This window comes from Podarcis muralis, chromosome 16 (assembly GCF_964188315.1).
Source record: "Podarcis muralis chromosome 16, rPodMur119.hap1.1, whole genome shotgun sequence".
NCBI lineage: Eukaryota > Metazoa > Chordata > Lepidosauria > Squamata > Lacertidae > Podarcis > Podarcis muralis.
The window spans coordinates 35,952,280-35,977,328 of record NC_135670.1 but is presented as its reverse complement, the minus strand read 5'-3'; the positions used below and the strand labels follow the sequence as shown (position 1 = coordinate 35,977,328).

The window sequence follows — 25,049 nt, the reverse complement described above, 5'->3', positions numbered from 1 at the left end:
GTTGCCTGTCTTGTAAACCTTCCTGTGATCCTCAAACGGCAGGCAGTATATAAAATAACAAGCAAGTCAGTATTAACTTAGTGATGTTCCTAAGAACCCACAGAAGATTTAAGAATCTAAGGGTGCATTCAGACTTGGGGTTTTCTTGGTTTTCCTGGTGATCACGCTAGTACTTTTGCCCAGGTTTCTAATGTACCTTTTGCACTGCCTTAACTATTGCCTAGCGGGAAGGTAAACGGTGTTTCCGTGTGCTGCGCTGGCTCGCCAGAGCAGCAATGTCACGCTGGCCACGTGACCCGGAAGTGTCTTCGGACAGCGCTGGCCCCCGGCCTATAGAGTGAGATGGGCGCACAACCCCAGAGTCTGGCAAGACTGGCCCATACGGACAGGGGTACCTTTACCTTTACTACCTATTGCCTTATGAAACTGCAGCTGTCTGATTGATCTACAGAGCCACGGCGCACTAAATTTCATCCATACCAGTAAGGCACCACAGCAGATGCCATTGGACATGTCACCTTCTCTTATGTCCATGTGTGCTTCTGTTCCCCATGAAAATAGGGGGAAGGAACTGCATGCCGGAAAATAAGTCCCCCAAATTCTATCACATGCTGTGAGCCACAAAAAACAGCAGGAAAGTTACAGCACATGATTTTGCAGGGTTAACATGGGCGATGAGCTTCTGCTAGATTCCCAGAAGTGGATTTCACGATGTGTGAAAGATCACGTAAAACATGGAAATGGTCAGGTAAGGAAATGTCAGGAATAAAAGTCCTGTCTGAATGCAGCCTAAGAACAGCCCGGCTTTTCTAATTGGGGTTATCTGCCCCATCTGCCGAGAGATTAAAGTGCCATAACAGCAGGACTCCAGCAGATACCAAAGTCCTCTAAGCAGCCCCTTTCTAGCAGGGAATTGCTTCCGATGTTCAAAAGCACATATCTGGTGACTAGATTGAAATCTACAGCTTGATGAGCCTGAGCACATGGTTGTCAACCACAAGTGTTTTTTGTTTTCTGTTTAAGAACACCACCAATTGTGGGCTAGCTTTTAAACCAGGGGCTGGGAGCCTGTTGCCCTCCCGATGTCTTCGACTTCAGCCAGCATGGCAAATGGTCAGCGATGATGGGAGCTGCATTCCAGCAACGCCTTGAGGGCTGCAGGTCCGTCCCTCCACATGACTTCCTCCAAAAAAACCTGGGAACTGTTGTTTGAAGGTGCTGGGATTTGTAGCTGGGATGGGTGCTGGGATTTGTAGCTGTGTGAGGGGCAACAGGTGTCTCCTAACAAGTCTTAGCACCCATTCTGAACTACAGTTCCCAGGAATATTTGGGGGAAGTGATGGCGGCCCATTTGAAGGTGGCTACCATACCTTCTGAGAGCTGGACCATAAAGAAGGCTGATCGCCGAAGAATTGATGCTTTTGAATTATGGTGCTGGAGGAGACTCTTGAGAGTCCCATGAACTGCAAGAAGATCAAACCTATCCATTCTGAAGGAAATCAGCCCTGAGTGCTCACTGGAAGGACAGATCCTGAAGCTGTGGCTCCACTACTTTGGCCACCTCTTGAGAAGAGAAGACTCCCTGGAAAAGACCCTGATATTGGGAAAGATGGAGGGCACAAGGAGAAGGGGACGACAGAGGACGAGATGGTTGGACAGTGTTCTCGAAGCTACAAACATGAGTTTGACCAAACTGCGGGAGGCAGTGGAAGACAGGAGTGCCTGGCGTGCTCTGGTCCATGGGGTCACAAAGAGTCGCACACAACTAAACAACAACAACAACAACCATACCTTCTATTCTCCACCCTAAACATACCCAACCATTCCTCAAAAGGCTTGGCTTCCAGACGCTTGGATTATTCTGGTCGCCTTCCTCTGTGCATCTTCCAGCTTGTCAGTACCCTTCTTAAACCGTGGTGCCCAGAACTGAACACAGTGCTCCAGATGTGGTCTGACCAAGGCAGAACTATTACTTCCTCTGATCTGGACATTATACATCTCTTGATGCAGCCTAGATTAGCATTAGTGCTTTTTTTTTTTTTTTTTTTGGACACTGTATTACACTGTTGACATGCAGTTCAGTAACTGAACTTTCCTCCTTACAAAAACCCGAGTTGTGCACACACAGACCAGCAAGGCAGGGAGAAGAAAGCTAGATCAGAACATTTATCAGGAATTGGGAATTTTTCAGCCTGAGGGCTGCATGCTTTTCCAGGTGACCATCTGGGGACAACATCCCAGTGGTGGGCAGAGGCAGAAGTGTGCCAAGTGCTGAACATAAATTTTACCTTTTGTACCGCTGTGGGTTAAACCACAGAGCCTAGGACTTGCCGAGCAGAAGGTCGGTGGTTCGAATCCCCGCGACGGGGTGAGCTCCCGCTGCTCGGTCCCTGCTCCTGCCAACCTAGCAGTTCGAAAGCACATCAAAGTGCAAGTAGATAAATAGGTACCACTCCGGTGGGAAGGTAAACGGCGTTTCTGTGCGCTGCTCTGGTTCGCCAGAAGCGGCTTAGTCATGTTGGCCACATGACCCAGAAGCTGTACGCCGGCTCCCTCGGCCTATAGAGCGAGATGAGCACCGCAACCCCAGAGTCGTCCGCGACTGGACCTAACGGTCAGGGGTCTCTTTACCTTTTTTACCATAAGCTGGTTTCTATCCACGCTGCCCCATCCCTCTCCATTCCTCATTCAGGCAAGCAAGAGGCATGACCAGAGTTTGGACACATCCCAGTCAGGCAAAAACACTCAAGGAGGGTGCAAAGCAAGGGGCAGAGAGGGTGTGGCCTGAGGAGAGTATACCAAGGGCCTGAGTTTTCCCAACCCTATTCTAAGAGGAAAAATACAGGGGAGCGTTCAATCAGAACCTGCAGGAAGTCAGAGCGACAGTGATTTTGCAGGGTTTCAGACCGGAGTCTCTCTCCCCTCCTAAACCTGGGGGTGGCAGGGAATGAACTGGGACCTTCTGCATGCAGGTGCTCTACCACCCTTTGTTTCTGCCACCTCGGCGAAAGACCGCAGCGATTCCGGGAAGCCACCGAGGAGCAGCTGTGCAGCAACTCCCCGCGAGGAGGAACTGAGAGATGCAAAATATAGTTCCCTGCTGACCAGAGTTTATAGCGCTGCCGTAAATCTCCCAACATTTCACAACTGAAACGAGGCTCAGACCTGCGTGCGCTTAAAGCAGCCGTATCTTTGCAAGAACTGCACTAGCTGAGCATCTCACCCACCCCTCCCCAAATCCATGTTGTGAGGGGTCTGCACTGCCTGCTGTCCGGAATATGACTTGGCTATCCAATGGATGTACCCTGCTGGCTGGCTTATGAAGGTGGATCTCTTAACAGGGGTTCAGATGAATGCTCCCCCCCCCCCCATATGCAGAAACGAAGCATGAGAGCTACATGGGGCTTCACACCCTGAGTCACCCACCCTTCTCTCCCGTTGCTGGATGTGTGATTGTCACATCACATGTCTGTGTTTACATTCCATGCTTGGAAAGTGTGGGAAACAGAAGCCAGTCCTATCTCTTCCGTTGTACAGTGGTACCGCAGGTTACATACGCTTCAGGTTACATACGCTTCAGGTTACAGACTCTGCTAACCCAGAAATAGTGCTTCAGGTTAAGAACTTTGCTTCAGGATGAGAACAGAAATCGGGCTCCGGTGGCGTGGCAGCAGCAGGAGGCCCCATTAGCTAAAGTGGTGCTTCAGGTTAAGAACGGACCTCCGGAACAAATTAAGTACTTAACCTGAGGTACCACTGTATTGTACTTTTGTGTTTTTTTTTTACTTTTTCTCTCTCTTTTGAAGAAGATGTGAGAGGACGCCATGATTGCTTCTGGGTTACTTCCGGGTTTCGCTGCTCGCGCATGTGCAGGCGATCAAAATGACATCACGGCATGTGCAAAAGCGGCAAATCGTGACCCGCCACGCAAAGACGTGCAGATGTGGGTTGCGTTCTGCTCAGGTTGCAACCAGGGCTCCAGAACGGATCCTGTTCGCAACCAGAGGTACCACTGTATTGCTTAATAAATTACTTAAATGCCACACCACATAGCCTCAGCTTCCAGCTTTACTCTGCTGTTTGAGTGTGCACATATTTTCGGTTATGTGTCGCTGCTGCGCAACGGGACAGAAGAGTTATGACCATCTCGTGCTGCGTTCCAGAGGAAGACGTCCGGAGAGGTTTGTCTCGATCTGGGGGCTGTGTGGTGCCCCCCCCCCGGGCACTTCCGACAACCCCAGTGGCTGGTCCATGCGCAAACACACTGGCCAGTGGCCTCCCCGCTTCACCAGCTGAAGTTTGGCTGGTGTGAAAAGGGGCCCCATGCACTGGACCCCCCTCATGTGGAAGACCACTCTCCCCATTCATGGTAAAGGGCCTTTTTTGTTTTAGCTGCTTTTTAAGTGTCTATGCCACACAATGAAGACGCAAGGCGCACCTCTGAGACCACCACCCCTCCCCGCAAAGGGGCTGGAAGCCAAGTCTTACGCGGAACGGTTGAGGGAGTTGGGGGTGTTCAGTCTGGAGAAGATAAGGCTGAGAAGAGATATGAGATCCATCTCCAAATATTGGAATGGCTGCCACATGGAAGATGGAGCAAGCTTGCTTTCTCCTGCTCTGGAGGGTAAGACTTGAGGTAATGGCTTCAAGTTACAAGAATGCAGATTCAGACTAAACATCAGGAAGAATGTTGTTGTTGTTTTACCTTTTTTTTTTTACTTAAACCCCACCCTTTTTCCAAGGCAGCTTGCAGATAAAAGAACAACTAAAAACAAAGAAAAACTCCAAAACCCATTCAACAATGAGAGAATTAGATTTATCTAACCACACACACACAATCTAATAAATCTATCACAACTACAATAACATATTATTATTAATTACAGTAGACCATTCAACTCCCGAAACAATTCAAAAACCAAGGCACGGCTTTCAATTGGCTGCAGGAGGTTCCTGCACTCGAATGAAAGCTGCGTTGGACGTTCGACTTCCAAAAAACGTTCGCAAACCGGAGCACTTACTTCCGAGTTTGCAGTGTTCGGGAGCCGATTTGTTCAACAACTAAGCTGTTCAGTAAACAAGGTACCACTTTATAATAAAAACAGCAGGGCACCATTAAAAGCTGTGCGCTTGCCTGTTGGAACAAGGTTGTCTTCACCTGTTGGAGGAAGGACAGCAAGAAGGGAGCCAGTCTGGCTTCTCCAGGGAGGGAGTGCCAAAGTCTGGGAGCAGCCACCAAGAAGTCTCTCTCTCGCAAGGGTCATCTAGTCCAACCCCCTAAAATGCAGGAATCATGGCAACAGAATCCCTGACAGATGGCCATTCAACCTCTGCTTAAAAACCTCCAACGAAGGAGCATCTTTGGAGGTGATCCATTCTACTGTCAAGCAGCTCTTATGTTTGAAGATGGCTCTCATATCACCTCTTGGGCTTCTTCACAGTAAGCCTACCGAACTCCCTCATCCATTCCACAAACGGCTTGGTTTCCAGACCCCTTCATCATCTTGGTCATCCACCACCCTCGGCGCAAGTTCCAGCTTGTCAGCATCCTTTCAAAATTCCCGGAACCTCCTTGCCCCAGACGTTATAATGGAGGAGAGGGTGATAAATAGAAATAATGATGGAAGATAATAAATAATAACGGCAGCTGAAGATACTTTGCTAATGCGCCTTTGGACTGCATTCCTCTACTCAGCACATGCCCAAAATATGTCTGAGACTCACAGGCCATCTCTGTTTAGGATGAATCACCCCTTAAGAGAACAACATTTGTTACAGGGATAGTCACACACAGGGAGAGCCCAAGATGCTAGTTTTAAACAGAGATGTATGCTTGGAACTGATGACTAACTGAAGTTCTTATGCCCGGTCATTGCACCAGTTGCTAAATTTCCTGAGTTTCCATCTCAGCAAGGAAAAAAAATGAAACGAAACGCAGAATTCAGAACGATCTTCCTGCTGAATCATCGCTGGGGATCTATTTTGCTCAAACCTTCAAGCTTTTCCAGTTATGCAATACTTGCATTTAGCAGAGCAACATGATATTAATCCCAGGCCACGCTCCATAACAAGCATGACTTGCTTTTAATCGAATTAAAGTGTCCCGTTTCCTCCAGCTTGGCACCCGTGCCAAGGAGGCTGGGTGAAAAGCAAACCCGGGATGGTTGCTGGGCAGACGCCATTGCTTAGTAACACGGTTGTTGTTTATTTCTGCATTTAACAACATTCATGGAAGAAGAGCCCTGTGTCACCCGGGTGCTTACACCCAATTTCCCCCACTCATTGGTTCCAATGAATTGGGTTACAAAAATATGATGGACAGGAGAAAGGGAAGGAAATAGAGAAGGCGCAAGATGCATTTTTAAAGCAGTGCTTTTCAAACTTTGTTCTGCAACTCCTTACTGAGAAGAGGAGCAACAGCAGTGCAGGCGAGCGGTTAAGAGTTAGGCAGTGTACACACTAAATCTTTAGAGCAGATTCAAAGCACATTCCCCTCCCTTTCAAAGGATTCTGGGTGCTGTAGTCTACCTCTCACAGAAGTACTGTGTCCAGTTCTGGGCACCACAGTTCAAGAAGGACACTGACAAACTGGAACGTGTCCAGAGGAGGGCAACCAAAATGGTCAAAGGCCTGGAAACGATGCCTTATGAGAAACGGCTAAGGGAGCTGGGCATGTTTAGCCTGGAGAAGAGGAGGTTAAGGGGTGATATGGTAGCCATGTTCAAATATATAAAAGGATGTCATATAGAGGAGGGAGAAAGGTTGTTTTCTGCTGCTCCAGAGAAGCGGACACGGAGCAATGGATCCAAACTACAAGAAAGAAGATTCCACCTAAACATTAGGAAGAACTTCCTGACAGTAAGAGCTGTTCGACAGTGGAATTTGCTGCCAAGGAGTGTGGTGGAGTCTCCTTCTTTGGAGGTCTTTAAGCAGAGGCTTGACAACCATATGTCAGGAGTGCTCTGATGGTGTTTCCTGCTTGGCAGGGGGTTGGACTCGATGGCCCTTGTGGTCTATTCCAACTCTATGATTCTATAATTCTATGAATGGCTCTGAGCATGTTCTGGGTGCAGGAATTTGCTTAAAGTTCCAGAACTAAATTGCGCTCAGCCAGTTTCACACACAAGTTAGCATTCTTCCTTGCGACAGTTTAATCTTGTGTAGGGTTTCCTCCTGAGCCTTTTCTTGTCCTGAAATTATTCCACAGGGCAGCAGAGGTTTAGGATCCATTTTCCTTCTGCTGGATGGGTTACCTTCCCAGGTGGATGGTGATGATGATGATTTATTGAATTTATATACCGCCCTATACCTGGAGGTCTCAGGGCAGTTCACAGAAAAAAAATCAAAATATAAAACCACAAAATATATAATTAAAATAAACACAACAACCCAATAACACACCCACACACCCTATGAATGAGCCCCCTCTGCCCCCTCTATGACACATGCAGAAACCTCTTTCATGGCCAGGGATCAGCAAACTTTTTCAGCAGGAGGCCGGTCCACTGTCCCTCAGACATTGTAGGGGTCCGGACTATATTTTGAAAAAAAAAAAAATGAACGAATTCCTATGCCCCACAAATAATCCAGAGATGCTTTTTAAATAAAAGTACACATTCTACTCATGTGAAAACACCAGGCAGGCCCCACAAATAACCCAGAGATGCATTTTAAATAAAAGGACTCATTCTACTCAGGTAAAAACATGCTGATTCCTGGACCATGCGTGGGCCAGATTTAGAAGGTGATTGGGCTGAATCTGGCCCAGACAGACAACTGTTGGGCCCACTATTAGTCTTGTCTGCTCAATCTGCCAGAGCCTGTCTTCACATAAATAATAATAATGATGAACTAATTAATCAAAATCAATATCAAAAAAACGAAGATCATGGCCCCTGGACGCATCACCTCCTGGCAAATAGAAGGGGAAGAAATGGAGGCAGTGAGAGATTTTACTTTCTTGGGCTCCGTGATCACTGCAGATGGTGACAGCAGCCATGAAATTAAAAGATGCCTGCTTCTTGGGAGAAAAGCAATGACAAACCTAGACAGCATCTTAAAAAGTAGAGACATCACCTTGCCAACAAAGGTCCGTATAGTAAAAGCTATAGTTTTTCCAGTCGTGATGTATGGAAGTGAGAGCTGGACCATAAAGAAGGCTGGTTGCCAAAGAATTGATGCTTTTGAATTATGGTGCTGGAGGAGACTCTTGAGAGTCCCATGGACTGCAAGAAGATCAAACCGAACCATTCTGAAGGAAATCAGCCCTGAGTGCTCACTGGAAGGACAGATCCTGAAGCTGAGGCTCCAAGACTTTGGCCACCTCATGAGAAGAGAAGACTCCCTGGAAAAGACCCCGATGTTGGGAAAGATGGAGGGCACAAGGAGAAGGGGATGACAGAGGACGAGATGGTTGGATAGTGTTCTTGAAGCTAGTAACATGAGTTTGACTAAACTGCGGGAGGCAGTGGAAGACAGGAGTGCCTGGCGTGCTCTGGTCCAGGGGGTCACGAAGAGTCGGACACGACTAAACAACAACAACAACAATTAATAATGAGACGGGTGCAGCCACCGTTCCCCATTCATTTCAGCGGTGCTGCAGAAGAACCGCCTGATTTGCCAGAGCTGAACATTCAGACTGGCATGTCTTGTCTTTTAAGGACAGTTTCGCTTCCTCATAGGCGAATGGGCTAAATTCAGAATTGCAAGAGATTGGGGGGGGGGGGGACAAAACGTATCACACAGAAGAACAGGAAATGGACAGAGTGCAATGCTGCTCAAAAAAGGGAAGCAGCCGATGAAGAGGACATCACAGTCCCAAGCCTATTTTTTGAGAACGAAGCTCTTTGACTGAGTCAACCCTTCACCTCAGGACACGTTCCTGGAAATGTAGGCAGGTGGAAATGTTCGCATATATTTATTTTATGTAACACGCCCCACAGACGCCATGACTAATGTACAATTTGTCCTGCCGCTTGTTAGGTAAAAGCAGTGATTTGTGCGTCCAGGAAACCTGGGTTCAAATCTCAAGCCAGCAAAGAAAGAAGCATTTTAACAGGCCAGATTGTCAGATGCTCCACACTGTTTTCTCTTTACGTTCTGTATTAGTTTTTTGTGTTTTTTTACATATTTATAGTCCCTTTACTTTATTTTTATCTTATGTGCTTGCACACACATTTCCGGCATTAGAAAACTACAGTAAAATATTTTCAAAAACCCTAAGTCATACTGTGGTTAGGTATTTGAATTACAGTGGTACCTCGGGTTAAGTACTTAATTCGTTCTGGAGGTCTGTTCTTAATCTGAAACAGTTCTTAACCTGAAGCACCACTTTAGCTAATGGGGCCTCCTGCTGCTGCTGCTCCGCCGGAGCACAATTTCTGTTCTCATCCTGAAGCAAAGTTCTTAACCTGAAGCACTATTTCTGGGTTAGCGGAGCCTGTAACCTGAAGCGTATGTAACCTGAGGTACCACTGTATGTTGGTGGGGCAGGGGAGAACTCTGTAATATCCACACTAGTTGTAAGTCATTCCTTCTCCCAAGAAGATTCTGGGAATTGTAGTTTGATGAGAAGGGCAAAGAGCCACCGCAGAATTCACAAGTCTCAGAAGCTACAAATCCCAGGATACTTTGCTGGAAGACACGACAGTTAAAGTGACCTTCAGAGAGAAGGATGGGAGGCTTATGCAATAATAATAATAATAATAATAATAATAATAATAATAATAATAATAATGATAATAATAATAATAATAATAATAATAATAATAATAATTTATTTATACCCTGCCTATCTGGCTGGGTTTCCCCACATTATCACATAAATCCACATTAGTTAATTTATGAGAGCGAAATTAAGTTTATTTGTGTTTTTTTTATAACCCAACAGTGTTGCGCACATATAAAATGGCACATGAACGATGTTGAAAAGATTTAGCAGTTCTTCGCACATCTATCCCGGAAACTCCAGGGAACACCCAATCGATTAACCAACAGGGTTGGGAAGTGGAATTAAAGAAATGAAACACACACAGCAACAATGGAAATGGAGAAGTCAGGTCCTTAAAAGTGTGATTTATGGTTGAAACTAAGAAGTGTGTGTACGGGGGACCGTATTTCAGTGGCAGAGCACGTGTGTCGAATGCACAAGGCTCCAGGTTCAATCTCTGGCATTTCTGACTAAATACAACAACAGATCATGTAGGAATTGATGGGGAAAGACCCTCATTTAGCAGTTCTTGTTTACCTGTAATCTGCCTTGAGTCCCTGTCAGGAGAAAAGGTGGGGAATAACAACAACAACTAGATCAGAGATGGGGAACCAACGTCCAGCCATGTCCCATTCTAAAAATCATGCCTGAATCAGCATACTATTCCCAATGAAGTAGTTCTCTCTCGCGCTCTCTCTCTCTCTATATATATATGCAGGGCAGTTTAAGCTAGTCTCAAAATGACAAGCACACAAAGGAACTTCTGCAATCACATAAAAAGGTAAAGGGACCCCTGACCATTAGGTCCTGTCGTGGCCGCCTCTGGGGTTGCGGCGCTCATCTCACTTTATTGGCCGAGGGAACCGGCGAACAGCTTCCGGGTCATGTGGCCAGCATGAGTAAGCCGCTTCTGGCGAACCAGAGCAGCGCACGGAAATACCGTTTACCTTCCCGCCGGAGCGGTACCTATTTATCTACTTGCACTTTGACGTGCTTTCAAACTGCAATGTTGCCAGGAGCAGGGACTGAGCAATGGGAGCTCACCCCGTCGCGGGGATTCAAACTGCTGACCTTCTGATCAGCAAGTCCTAGGCTCTGTGGTTTAACCCACAGCGCCACCCGCGTCCTGTATGTGCAATCACATACTGATCCCTCAATTCCTGAAATTGCAATAATGAAAGGGAACAATAGAAGATCCCCTCTCAGCCAGCCTTTCCCAGAGGTCCTCCAGATGGGAGTTGGAGTCCAGCAACATCTGGAGGGCACCAGTCTGGGAAAGGCAGGTCTAGGCTTTGCTTGGAAGAGATTCAAGGTGATCCTTGCACAGCTACCAACAAATCAGCCTTGCAGGAACTCAAGTCTTTATTCCAAGGAAGAGTCATCAATGAAAATACATTTGGTTGCTCCTGGGAGGTGGAGAAGACCCTTTTGAACAAAACAAACCACAGTGCTGGTGTTTCATGAAACAAGGCAGGGAAAGGAAGGGTATATGAAAATCCAAGGATGAAAATTACGCCCTAAATTCTCCATGGTGCACTCCAGTAATAATCACTCGTGTTTGCATCCACCATTTTGAAGTTCTGATTAAAGCGACCACCGGCATTATTTCTCTCTTGACACAAGCACCCATCTTCTGGGAATAGATGGGATTTTCAAAAACCTTTCGCAGGTCAAACCTGTAGTGGAAGTTACTATGCCTCATTGATTAACAAGTGGTATTTGGGGCTCGGGGGCCAGAGCTATGCCAGAGCAATAAACTATTCTGGACACAAACAAAACAAATCAACTTTTGACTGTTCCAAGATGGAAGGGCAATGATCTAATTTTTGAGACTCAAGGTATCGTAGGGGCATTTGATGTGCTAAGATGGGCAGAATTCCATCACAAAAATACAGAAATAAAATGTCTGATGAGAAAGGGACTGAACCCACACACACACACACACTTGCACACCATGTATCACCCACAACACTGATGTCCAAAAAGCATTATGCCACATGGTATGAAAACGGAGGAAGGCACATTATATTAAAAAGGCTATTGGCTTATCTAGCTCAGTACTGTCCACAAACACAGACAGCAGCTCTTTACAGCTTTCTACAGGTGTTCCCACACCTACCTGGAGCTGCTGTGAACTGAACCTGGGACCTTCTGCATGCTAAGTAGGTGCTATACCTCATATGTGGTGGGACTGTAGAAAAAAATAATAATAATCGGGAAATGATATATAATGAGTTGAAGAAAATGCTCCAACTAACATTTGTCAAAAACCTGAAACATTTTTGTTAGGGATTGTAGGAAAAGTAAGTCCTGCCAAGGAAACTGAAAAATATCTTTATGTATGTGACAATGGTGGCAAGAGTCTTAATAGCACAAGGATGGAAGAACGAGGAAATGGAGAACGACCAAAGAACTGTGGCAAGAGAAATTGATGGACTACGCAGAATTGGCAAAACTGACACACAAGCTGCATGACAAGGATAACTGTGATTTTAAAGATGAATGGGAACCCTTTACAAAGTATTTAAAGAAACAACAAAATGAACTGGACTCTTTGGTAGGTTTTGAATAAACATACACAAACTTCTTATTGATAACATCTAGATAGATAAATTAAGGATCTGTACAGTTTTGTAACATGCAGAAAATAACATACGTTGATAAACCAGAGAGAGGAGCTGAGGGAAGTCGGGGGGGAGGGGAGGGGGGCTATTTTGGGGGGAGGAGGGAGGGAAACAAATAGGGGGGAATTTAAGGATGATATGTTTTTTGATAAAATGTTATGTTGAAATTACTAATAAAAATATTTAAAAAAACAAAAACAAAGTAGGTGCTATACCATAGAGTCATAGAATGGAAGAGTTGAAAGGGGTTCCCGTGGTCATCTAGTCCAACCCCCTGCAATGCAGGAATCTCAACTAAAGCAGTCGTGACAGGTGGCCATCCAACCTCTGCTTAAAAACCTCCAGTGAAAGAGGGTCCACCAGTTTGAGGGCGTCAGTTCCACCATCCAACAGCTCTTACCATCAGGTAGTTTTTCCCAATGTCTTGTTGGAATTTGCCTGTCTTATGATTTGAATCCATTGGTCCAGATCCTACCCTCTGGAGCAGCAGAAAACAAGGCTGCTCCATCTGCACACCTTCCGGCATGGCCTTCGCTGACGCAAGATGTGGTGATGTGCTCACGGCCCAATCTTTTGCACGGCTAGCAAAAAAATAAGCCACCTCAAATTCAGAGTTAACTTGCTCCTAGGCAAACATGTGCAGAAATGCAAGCAAAGAATGCTTTTGCTAGATCAGACGGGCCTTTAGTCTGAGCCATCGAGTTCCTGTGTTCTTTGTTGTCCTCTTATGCGTAGGGTTTCCGTGGACATGATTCGAAGGCTACTTCCCCTGAACAAAATACTGTACTTCAGTTGCGATGGGGCAGCTTTGTTTTAAATCTGGATCAAAAGGTTAAGTTCACACTGCACCTTCCTTCATAGGAAAAAATGCATGTTCAGTTGGACGATAGACAGACCTCACTCACCCTGCCGTTTCCCTTGTAAAAAACCCAAAACATTTCTCATCTTTATCTCTTGAGAGTCCAGTGCAGCAAGAGGAAAACCCCAGGCAATTGGGCAGCAAAGAGTAGAAAACAATGGGGTAGAAGAAACAGGTTAATATCCAATACTTTATTATCCTATTAACTATCCACTCCTTCATTAAACTATTTCCTGTTTGCTTCCTGCTCAAGTCCCACTTCCCTCCCTTGGGGATTCTCGACAGCCACCCGGTTTATAATCCAGCTAACATTCTTTTGTTTGAACTGCTATGTGTTCAGTATGCACCGTATTATTCAATCAAGATTATTTGGAGCATGTCATCTTCCTTTTCTTTCCCTGCCTCCCTTTCAATCACGGCGGTCTGAGGAGATCTGAGCAAATCAAAAACTTCCTCCTATCATTGCAAACACAAGTCCGTAGAACAAAGGCTTTGTGTCCTTTGTTGTGTGTGTTGCAAGACATACGCAACCACTGACATTTCTGCTTGCTGAGATTCTGCTGGTGAAAGAGCATGATGGGTTTTTTTTTATTTGCACAGAGCCTTTTCCCAAACAGGAAGAAAATACCTATGTCTTAGAAGTTGATGTGTGTACACACACACACACACACACACACACACACTGGTTATGCAAAGGAAATTCCACTTGAAGTGTTGAATGAATGTCATGTGGAGCCAAAGACCATAGGGATGAATTCCATGTGCCTCTCCCAACCTGGTGCCATCTATGTTTGGGGCTTCAACTCATATTCTGACCTGCTGAAGTCCACAACATCCTGAGTCCACCACGTCAGCAAGCCCTGGTTTAGACTTGCATTTCTTGAGCAATGTGGGTCATGGGCTCACTGCCAGAAGGACACGTGAAAAGGATCTGAGGTCTGAGTAGACCCCAGGCTTCCAACGAGTCAACAGTGTGATACAGCAGCCAAAAAAGCTAATGTTGTTCTAGGCTGCATCAGCAGAAGTCTAATGTCCTGATCAAGGGAACTAACAGTCCTGCTCTAGTCTGCCTTGGTCAGACCCCACTTGGAGTGCTGTGTCCTGTTCTGGGTACTGCAGTTTAAGAAGGATAGGGACAAGCTGGATCGTGTGCAGACAGAGGAGGGCAACCAAGATGACTAAGGGTCTGCAAGCCAAGCCTATTGAGGAGTTGGCTATGTTCAACCTGGAGAAGAGGAGACTGAGAGCCATCTTCAAATAACTACAGTGGACGCTCGGGTTGTGAACGTGATCCGTGCAGGAGGCACGTTCACAACCCGCAGCGTTCACAACCCACAGTGTCATGTCTGTGCATGCACGGGTTGAGATTCAGCGCTTCTGCGCATGCGCAACCGCCAAATCCCGGAAGTAACTCGTTCTGGTACTTTCGGGTTTCGGCAGGTCCGTAATCCAAAAACACGCAACCTGAAGCATCTGTAACCTGAGGTATGACTGTACAGTGGTACCTCGGGTTACAGATGCTTCAGGTTACAGACGCTTCAGGTTCATAGCTGTCAACCTTCCCTTTTTTTGGTGGGAAATTCCCTTATTCCAGCACCGTTTCCCGCTGCTACTCCGGATTGTTAGATATCCAGTAGACTGTCCCCGGAACAAGTGAGGCTGTTGATCCCTTATTTTCAAGGCTGCTGGTCCCTTATTTTCAAATCTCAAAGTTGACAGCTATGTTCAGGTTACAGACTCCGCTAATCCAGAAATAGTACCTCGGGTTAAGAACTTTGCTTCAGGATGAGAACAGAAATTGCGCAGCAGTGGGAGGCCCCATTAGCTAAAGTGGTACCTCAGGTTAAGAATGGTTTCAGGTTAAGAACAGACCTCCAGAAAGAATTAAGTTCTTAACCCATCCCAAGGTACCACTGTAAAGGGTTGTTACATAGAGGATAGAGCGAGCTCAGGAACCCTGGGAACAGCTTCAACTGGCCAGCTAAACCAGCAGAGGGGAGTCGATGGGTCTCAAACCCCTTGGTGACTTTGGGGATTGAGCAGACAAGACCAACAGCAGGTCCAAAGGTCAAAGAAGGCAGTTTCTGCATGTGCTGTAAAGGGAAGTGAGGGGCAGGTGGGGCTCATCTACCTGGGAAGGAAGCCCATGTAGGGGAAGGAAAACTGTGGTCATCATCAGGAGAAGAACAGGCTAAGGAAATCCGGTGTGAAGTCCCTAAGTTGGTTGGATGGTGCCTTGTACTCCTCCTTCCAGCGGTTTGACTTTGGAGGCACCCTCCATTGTCTCTTGAGGCTGAGGGATGCCAACAATACATATTCTAACATTATCAAATAGATGACAACATTTTGCATCAAGTTTTCAAAATTAGGAGGATTAGCACATTCCTGAAAGCTTGAAAAATCCTCGTACCCTGAGATGCCAGGGACTGAACCTGGAGCTTTTTGCACGTAAAGGCCTGGTCTATGGTCTTTCCCCTGAGACCTGGAAAAGTGAAAGCAAGGTGGAACTGGCAGCCCTGGGCTAGCCGAACTAATGACATGGGTCAACAGAAGCCAGATCCATACATACACCATCAGCAATATCGAGTCAGGAAATCCATCTAACGTAAGAACAAAAGACGAACCTTGCTAGATCAGGCCAGTGGCCCACCTAGCCCAGAATCCTGTTCTCCCAGTGGCCAACCAGATGCTTCTGGGAAGCCTGCGAGTTCAACATCATGCTTCCTCAAACTTGGCTCCAGATGTTTTGAGACTACAATTCCCACCATCCCTGACCACTGGTCCTGCTAGCTAGGGATCATGGGAGTTGTAGGCCAAAAACATCTGGAGGGCCGAGTTTGAGGAAGCCTGTTCAACATGAACACAAGACACTCTCCCCTCCTGCAATGCTATTCAGATACCTCTGACACTGGAAGCACAACATCCTCATTGTGGCTACTTTCTTCTTTGCACTTTCTGCAAACCATATATAACTTTATAAACTTGTACGCATCTTGCTTGCCCTTTCTCTACACAAGGAAAGTCCAAAATGCTGCAACCTCTGCTCACAAGGGAACTTGCTCCATCTCCTCGATCATCTGTGCTTTGCTGGTGTCAACAGATATGACCTCACCGCAAGGCGCAAGTGGGGGACTTTTTTCATCCCAAAGCGTCACAGTATCTTCTGATGCCAGTGCAGAAGATGACCAGAGCAACAATTGCCCCCCTACCTTCCGTACAATAAGTGACTTCCTGCATACACTCTTATCATCTATCCAAACAAGCAAGAGGCGTGATCAGAGTTCAGGGGCCACGTTCCAACTCCAGGCAAAAACATGAATGGAGGGTGCAGAGCAGGGCCAATAACAGAAGTGGCTGGGGAGGGCCTGAAGCAAGTTTCGGAGGGCCATGTTTCATTCATCTTCCCTATAGCAAAGTGTGGCTTCCTTATCAACAGCAAAGACCAGCTTCCTTGGCAGATAGCCTCGCCTCACAAATACCCATTTGATCACTTCCATCTGCAAATCTTGGTTGTTACAGGTGCCCCATAATACTCATTACACATTTTTTTAAAAAGGTAAAAAATGACAGCACCCACACTTTGGAACTCCCTGCCTATCGACGTCAAGCAAGCTCCTTTTCTGTACCACAATTTTTTGGTGTCTGATATAACCGCTTTGTCTGATACTTTTGACACATTTTTGGTGTCTGATATAACCGTTTCGTTCAGACACATAGAGGTGTCTTAATCTGCTTTTTCATCTTAATTATCTTTAATAAATTATTTTTATTTATCTAAACATCTTAAAAGAGTCGCTCTTGAGTGAAATACTGAACTGCTTTATTCTCCAGGAAACGGCATTATTATTATTTGCAGCCTTGCGGCATGCAGCGCAAATCTCTTGGAAACAAAGAAAAGGTAAATTAAAAATACTCGACCTGGTCGGCTCCGAAGGGCGTGATGTTGGCCTTGACGGAGCCCACGCTGACTCCCACAAGAACCAGTCCCACGAAGCTGGCCACCAGGCAATAGCGGTTGGCTCCCTGCAGCTGGCACGGGGTGTGGGTGATGTTGGGCGACACGGGCACAGAGCAGTTCTCTACGGTCCGCAAGGGCATCTCCCCGCAGAGCCACTGGCGGGTGGTGGAGTAAGCCATGGCAGGGAAGAGCAGCATGCCTAGCAGGTAGACTGCCATGCTGAACAGGATGGTGGGGAACTTGCCCAGCAGGGCGTCCGCCAACCAGCCCCCAAAGGGCGACACCAGGTAGGTGACGCCCATGAAGAGCAGCAAGGCCTGGCTGGCTTGGGTGCCCTCCCAGTTGTAGGGCACCCCGTTGAGGAAAAGCACCAGGTTCGAGGTGATGCCGTAGAACGCCACTCGCTCCAGCATCTCCGCCAGCAGCACCGCGGCGCAGGCCAGGCGCCGGCCGCGGAAGGCGCTGGCGCTGGGGGAGCTTGGTGGGCCCCGCTGGTCTCCCCCTCCTAAGAGGGGGCTCCTCTCCATTGAATCATCCATGGGGCGCCGGGAAATCTAAACGCCTTGGCCAAATTCCAGTGCACCTCCCAGTCTAAGGGACTAAGGCCACTTACAGCTAGCCTGAACCCCCCCCCCCCAAAAAACACCTCCAACTTGCTCACACTCTCAGGGGCCTCCCAACCTCCTGACCTAGCTGCTCCCCAAATCTGCTAATCCAGAACTCTGCAAGCCCAGATCTACCTAAGCTGCCCAGAACCTGTCACAATTTTGGGGTTCCTGTGGAAGGCGGGGGGGTTCTTTTTTTTCTTTCAGGGCAGGGCTAACTTCTGGATCCCCCACTCTCCCCCCGGCTCTCAGCTGTTCCCCATAAACCCCCCCTGCTTGCTCCACCCACCCGACCCCAAACTGCCCCACCCGGGATTCGAACTCGTGACTTCGCCCCGGTCAGGGCGCCTCCCTCGGCGCGGCTGCTCCGCTACCCGTGCCCTCCCCGCCGCGCTCGCCGAACCGGACCCCGCCGAACCCTCGCGCTCGGCGGCCCTTCCGAGCTCCGCGCTGCCCTCCCTCCCTCCGCCCGCCAACTTCTCTCGGCTGTTGGAATGCCCAGGTCCTCCTCCCCCTCCCGACCAGGGCTGGGGATTCGCGCTCGCTGATTGGCCGCGCCGCGCGGTCGCTCACAGAAGGGAGGCCCTTCCAGGTTCAGCCCTCACGTGGTTAGCCGCGGCAAAATAGAACGCTCCGGGGAGGGAGGAGGGGGAATATGCTAATTGAGGCAGGTGCGAGCGAACGGGGGCGTGGCTTGGCTCGCCCAATGCCCTTGCTTTTCATGGTGGGGTTTTTTTTTTTGTCAATGGCAACTCGCGGTCTTATCAATGGAATGAGCGTTGCCGCGTGAGTTACTGTCGCAATACCCTAGTCACGCTTTTTCTTGGAAGTGAACCAAGAGGGCTGGTTTGTTTTTTAAGTACTGATTTATTTACTTTTGTAAAATGTGACTTATAAATTAACGTGCATGCCAGTGTAGCCTTATTAATCCACGGGTAGGAATAATTGTTGCACCCGAGCAGAGACAAAAGGAGCCAAACGACACCAAGGGGTTAATCCAGAGAAAGAGCGTTTTATTCTGCCATCCGGAAGGGCAGAGGCACCTGTGTGAATCAGTTCACAAAAGACAGGCCGCACCGAAAACATTTTACAAGCAGGTTTTATCCTTTTTTGCAAACCCCTTTTTTCCTCTCCCCCTTCACAGGTTCTTACATAGAAATGTTGCTTTTCGTTCTCTGGCTTTGTTCCCGGAAGTATGTTGCAAGTCAATGTACCAGGACAAGGTTATTTGGATCTGGGAAGCGAAAAGCTTTTCTGTTCTCAGCTATGGGTTTGTTACAGCGTTTTTGTTACAGAGAGGACTGCTTAGCTCGTGCTTTTTGTCTTAGAGGAATATGCAGTTTTTAAAATGCGTACGCCGAGGCCTGGCTGGGGGGGGGGATTCACAAACAGTTTTTAGGGCTTTCTGGGGTAACCCTAACTGTACCCCTTCATTCCATACCTCTCAAATTTGGACAGTCTTTTTCTTAAAAAGACTCGTCCCAGGAAGGCACAGGCTGATATTCTTGGGTCAGAGCTATAATCTGGGGGCGAAGCATGCGTGAAATCATATTGCGTGTCATTGTATGCAAGCATTGCAGCAGGCAAGGTACAGAAAAGCAAATAATTAGCAAAATGAAAAGTGGGCCTAGCAGCAGCAAAAACAGGCCTTTTACCCATCCTAAGTTCGGCAACCAGTCAAGCCATGACATGTCCCATCCCTCCCAGGTTTGGGTAGGAATATGGGCCACTGTTTCAAGTCCTGCTGCCAAATTGCGAATGGCCTCACCATGATCAGAGATGTTAAAGCAACAGGCCCCACCTGTGAGATTTAACGCTGCACAAAAGCCGCCATGTTGCGCCAGGAGAAAGTCCAACGCTAATTGGACTGAGAGAACTGCATTGCGTGTCTCATCCAATTGTGTGGCAATTAGCCTAAGGGCCGTGGCTGTCGTGTTAGCAACAATCTCTACCACTGCCTGGAGTCTGATTAGGCGATTCAAGTTATAGATTGGCCCCCTTGCCCCAGAGATTTTCTCTCCCCGATTCCATGAGGCTGGAGCATAATGGGCCAGTATCCTTTCCGGAGGCCACTTATTTTTGCCCCAATTCTGGGAGCTGCCACCTGCAAGTGTTGCCAGGTCGGCCGAACGCCTTGGGAGGGCATGATAGGCCTTCCTGCCACACACCCAGTAAACGCGGGCCAGGCATGCAGTCAAATTGGAACCAGAAAAGGTTCCTGTCTCGGACTCAAACATGTTAGTTAGGGCTGGGAAGGTACGATCACAGTGGGAAGTGCCCACATAGGTCTGAGCGTCACTTGCGTCATTTGATTTGTTGACACAAAGGCAGCCAGTGATCCTGTGAACCTGGAAAGGGACGGAATGATTCCATAAAGAAGAATGGTTGCCCAGAGGCTGGAAGGCAACAAGTGGAGTTGTAACCAAGGATTCATTCCAAGGCACAGGGAGGAGTGGCATTCCTCCCAGAGCATCTACAGGGGCCAGAGTGCAGACGGCACAATTGGTCCAATTTGCAGAGAACGCAACCATCTCAGCAACCTGAATCCACTTATTATATGTGTGGTGGGCCCCCCACGATTGCAGCAGTTGTCTGGTCACTGTGAGTGGTATTGGCATTTCAAAGGTCAAAGGCAGCAGAAATACCAGCACGGGGACCCACAGTCGTATTTGAGCCATTGTATGCACGGGGAGGGGCTTAGATAAGTGCTAGAGAGTGGGCTGGGGTATAATCACACTGAAAGAAAAGACCCACTTGGCACCCTCCTCTGCAGGGGTGGCGTAAAACAAACTAGGCCCAGGTACCTTCAATAAAGTTCAGTTATGCAAAAGGAAAGGAAAGAAAATGTGAAAATGTCCTCTTTCAATCCATGCTGGATTCTGGAGCCGTGCCAAGCGTCAGCGTCCGGAGTGACGTAGGCAGGGCTGTAGTCTGGTGGGTGTCGGGTCGTCTGGTGGGCGTTGGGCATCTTGGGTCCCTTCCAACAAGGCTGGAGCGATGTCTGGGCGTCTGGGTCCTCTGGTGGGCGGTGTAGATCAGGTGTCACAGATGCCGGTGACTTTAACAGCTGTAGATAAACAGGACAGCCTCTGGCCAGTTTACCTGTCAAGAGAAGAGATAACAAAGACGGCAGCGATTGCACAGAACAAATTGATAGATAACATTCACACACAAGGCATAGTAACTCAAAGGGGATGCTTGGCAGGAAACTTCGCAAGGGGTTAACAGTTCTGTTCCTTGGGTTAAGTTTTTGCCAGGTGAGATTTTTAAAAGTCTTTTTCTCTGTGCACTAAGTTTCAGAGCTTTAAGCCATGTTGCAAATTTCAGTTCATTTGCCAGTGTCTGTAGAAAGCACAATGCGCTCCTTGCTTCTGGCAAAGTTTCAAATTCCTCAAAATATCAATTCCTATGCCGCAGCTCCTTTCAGAGTAAAATTGCACCTTAAAAAGAAAAACTTGACAAAGTTCACAGAAAGCATTCACTTGCTTTTAAGAAAGTCACTTCTTCAGGTTAGTACTTTGGGGCAGGGGGGTGGGTAACTCTTGGCCTTCTGGGTTTATGTGGCTGAACTGTAAATCCAGAAAGTGTGAGGTTCAGGGTAGCTGGTTGGCGAGAATGCAGCATTTTCCTCTAGGGATAGCAGCCAAGAGATAACGCTCTGAAGCTACCTCCAAGCGCCTGGCACAAGGGGGGGGGGAGCTGATGTCCTGTTACTTGCATGGTTGTTTTTTTAAAAAAAACAGTCTGTTCAGTTGCTTTTTCGCTGCAACAGTCTTTTTGAGCAAGAACAGAGATGAGAAGAAATCATTTTTGAGAAATCTTATTGTTCCCAGCCTGTGGGGGTGGGGTGTGTCGGGCGTGGGGCCTGTGGGCATTCCATTTCCCAGTGACTCCCTTGCCTGCAGATGGCGCACTGGCTTCTTCCCTAGACGTCTTCTGCCCCTCCCGTGGACACCCTCGCTCGCTCCAGGATTGCGTTTTTGGCTTTCTGGCTGCTGGCTGTTTGAAGACAAACCCCTAAGTATTTTGGCTGGGTCCTCTTCGAAAGAAGGATTCTGATTAAAAGTGCTTGGAGGTCTGTGGTCCTGGGCGTCGGATGACTCCAGGGGGTCGTACACTCAGTGGGGTGGGGCCATCAAAGTAGAGTTTTAGCTGCCTCAATTGCAACTATTAGTATTGTCCGCTGCCCTGAGGGCATTTATCTTGCAGATTTCCTCAATGGTCAGTATTGTAATCCTAGGGCTTTTAATCCCTTGGGTTTTAATTGTCTCTTTCTTTTTTAACAGTTCTGTCCTATGCGGCTCTCAAAGCCGCCTGCTCTTTTTCTTTCTGTCTGCCAATTCACATCCTGGCACTGGGCTGCTTCTAGAACCCAGGGGGCCACATCCAGTTCTGTTTTAAACGGTTCTACATACTGGAACACTCTGTCAAACTGCTTACTAGTCCATCTTATCTCTTTATCTAGAGTTTTTCTGAAGTCTTCATCATCATCATTATCATCATCACCTTTCTCTTCACCTTCCTGGCTTGCATCACAAGGGGGTTGGGGAGGGGCTGAGGGGGGAATCTTCTCATTTGGGTCCTCAGTCTGGGCATTGGGCGGAGAAGCAGCCCTATTTGCTCCCAGATTTGGTTGCCTTGGCGCAGTTGCTGCATATGGCGGTGGGGGGGTAATTATCTCCTCTTCTAGGACTGGTAAAACTGGTGGCTTTTTAACTTGTAATTGTACTGAACACAGTTTGACTTGGGCAGTCACAATTCTATTTGTCTGAAGCCATGAGGGATTTTGATCCACATTGGCTTTCCAGATAGAAATATAGGGAATCTGATCTGTGTGGGCCTTGAAAATGTTACTCCATAAAATGTTGACCAAGTTTGGATCAAAGGATCCTCCAGTAGGCCATTCTGGTAAATACGAAGGCCAGTCAACTTCACATAAATGTTGGAGTCTGCTTTTTTTTTTTTAGTTTACATCCCCACTCTTCTGCTTTCGTGGTACTTTTCCAGTTTTCCAGAAAGCTCTGTAGTGGTGTCTCAAGAATTGTTTTACTGCTTTTGTTTCCCATGACTCTGGGATCCTGGGGACACTGGGACACTCAGCCCTCCTAACGTTATTTGTTTCACTCAGTCACAGGCCAGACGTTGCTTTCAACGTCTCACACACTCAAAACATTCACTGGAGTGTCCCCACACGCACATTCAGAAAAACCCATGCACCTCCCCCAATCCCCTTTTTCCCCAAAAACCAAAACCACAACCGGCAGCGCTTAGACTTCGACCGGGGCCCAAGAGCACCTTACTGCTTCTTCTGGGCACAAAACCAAACCACAACCATACCCGGCAGCGCTTAGACTTCGACCGGGGCCCTAGCAGCACCCTTTGCTGCTTTTTTCTGGGCGACACCAAAACCAGTGGCACTTCGTCTACCCTGCTGGCGGAGTTGATCAGACTCTCTTTTTGCTCGCACCTATCCTTGTGGAGCTTGCTCCCACCTATACCCTGTGGAGCTTACCTTGTTTCTCGAGGTACCTTCTTTCTGCACGGCCGTTGCTCTTTCTCTCCGTCACTTTGTCGCGTGTCCACTCAGGAACGGGTGGCCAGTCCCTCCCACGAAGTTGGCAGGATGCGCGCTGGAACTGTTGACCCGGTATCCCGAGCTGCTCGCCTTGCAGTGACGCCCTGGACCTCTTTGTCCCTCGATCTCGGGGAACGTGCTTATTCCCGGCCAACGCACCAGAAATATGTATCCTTATTAATCCACGGGTAGGAATAATTGTTGCACCCGAGCAGAGACAAAAGGAGCCAAACGACACCAAGGGGTTAATCCAGAGAAAGAGCGTTTTATTCTGCCATCCGGAAGGGCAGAGGCACCTGTGTGAATCAGTTCACAAAAGACAGGCCGCACCGAAAACATTTTACAAGCAGGTTTTATCCTTTTTTGCAAACCCCTTTTTTCCTCTCCCCCTTCACAGGTTCTTACATAGAAATGTTGCTTTTCGTTCTCTGGCTTTGTTCCCGGAAGTATGTTGCAAGTCAATGTACCAGGACAAGGTTATTTGGATCTGGGAAGCGAAAAGCTTTTCTGTTCTCAGCTATGGGTTTGTTACAGCGTTTTTGTTACAGAGAGGACTGCTTAGCTCGTGCTTTTTGTCTTAGAGGAATATGCAGTTTTTAAAATGCGTACGCCGAGGCCTGGCTGGGGGGGGGGGATTCACAAACAGTTTTTAGGGCTTTCTGGGGTAACCCTAACTGTACCCCTTCACCAGGATACATTTGGGAAAGCAAAACGTAGAGCAGTTAATTGTTCTGAACTCTCAAGTGCGAGGACGTACTGCGTTTGGAAGAAAATGCCAGTTGCTGTCGAAAAATAGCGGGAGGCTGTTCCTGAGTTTACACCTAGCTTGCAAGCTTGCCAAACACGTCTGGCTGGCTACTCTGAGCGCTTTTTGACTGGTTACCTGTTCACCCAGTTTTCTATTCAAATACTATTTCGTGGTTGGTTAAATGGGGGGAAGGGAACGTATAACCCTCAAGGTGTTGCTGAACTACAACTTACATCAGCTCTGGCCATGCTTACTGGGGCTGATTTGATTTGATTTACTATATTTCTATACCTCTTGATACACATGAATCACAAAAGAAGCTTACAAACAATAAACAAGAATAACACAACAGAACATGTTTATTTCAAATTTATAATTTTGACTTTTGTATTGGATAAGATTCTTATAAGGTGTGTGATTTTGTTGTCTATATTGTGGTTTCTTCAGCTTGTAAACTGCCTTGTGCATAGTAATCTAGTAAGGCGGTATACAAATTAAAAGTGAAAAAAAATGAAGTGGAAACATAAATCATGCAGAATAATTAACAAATCACCAGTAAAACAGTTACAGTATATAAAACACTATTAACAGGTAAAAAATAAGCTAAACAGCACAATTACAGCAAAATCATATTATAGGATTCATAAAGTTCTACAGCATTCATAATCTATAAAACAATACTAACCGCAATAACAAATAGCAATAAAAAAATAAACTAAGCAAAACCTCTGAAGGGCCAGAGTTTCGACACAACTCCTCTACAGAGATCTGGCACCTTGCTTATTTCCCCATATGGTTCATAAGGCAAACCCATAAAGCGTAATAGCTTCTGCGTAATAGCTCTGCCAAGCTCAAATCACCTTTTGAAAGATGGAAGCGGAACGGAATGTCCTGAATCTTGTTTCCAGGGAGTTCCCTGTGGGACGCCGCTACAGACCCCTCGCTGTTTACCATAGAGCTGAGAAGAAAGG

General features: G+C 47.2%; 1 protein-coding gene and 1 long non-coding RNA gene across 3 annotated transcripts in view; both read right to left on the bottom strand.

Annotated features, from left to right (window-relative positions):
• The window catches only part of SLC15A4 (solute carrier family 15 member 4), an 84,754-nt gene extending 66,546 nt beyond the window's left edge, over positions 1–18,208 (bottom strand). For both annotated transcript variants that reach the window (XM_028709354.2, XM_028709355.2), the window contains exon 1: positions 17,111–18,208. In XM_028709354.2, the coding sequence (XP_028565187.2) occupies positions 17,111–17,689 (579 nt within the window). In that variant the 5' untranslated portion in view covers positions 17,690–18,208. The remainder of the gene's footprint in view (positions 1–17,110) is intronic.
• Positions 18,209–18,747: 539 nt separating this feature from the next.
• On the bottom strand, positions 18,748–24,020 carry LOC144325784 (uncharacterized). Its single transcript, XR_013390965.1, has 2 exons — positions 23,268–24,020; positions 18,748–20,857 (listed from the first exon to the last, which is right to left on the bottom strand). It is a non-coding gene; the product is annotated as an uncharacterized LOC144325784 (long non-coding RNA).
• Positions 24,021–25,049: the final 1,029 nt, after the last annotated feature.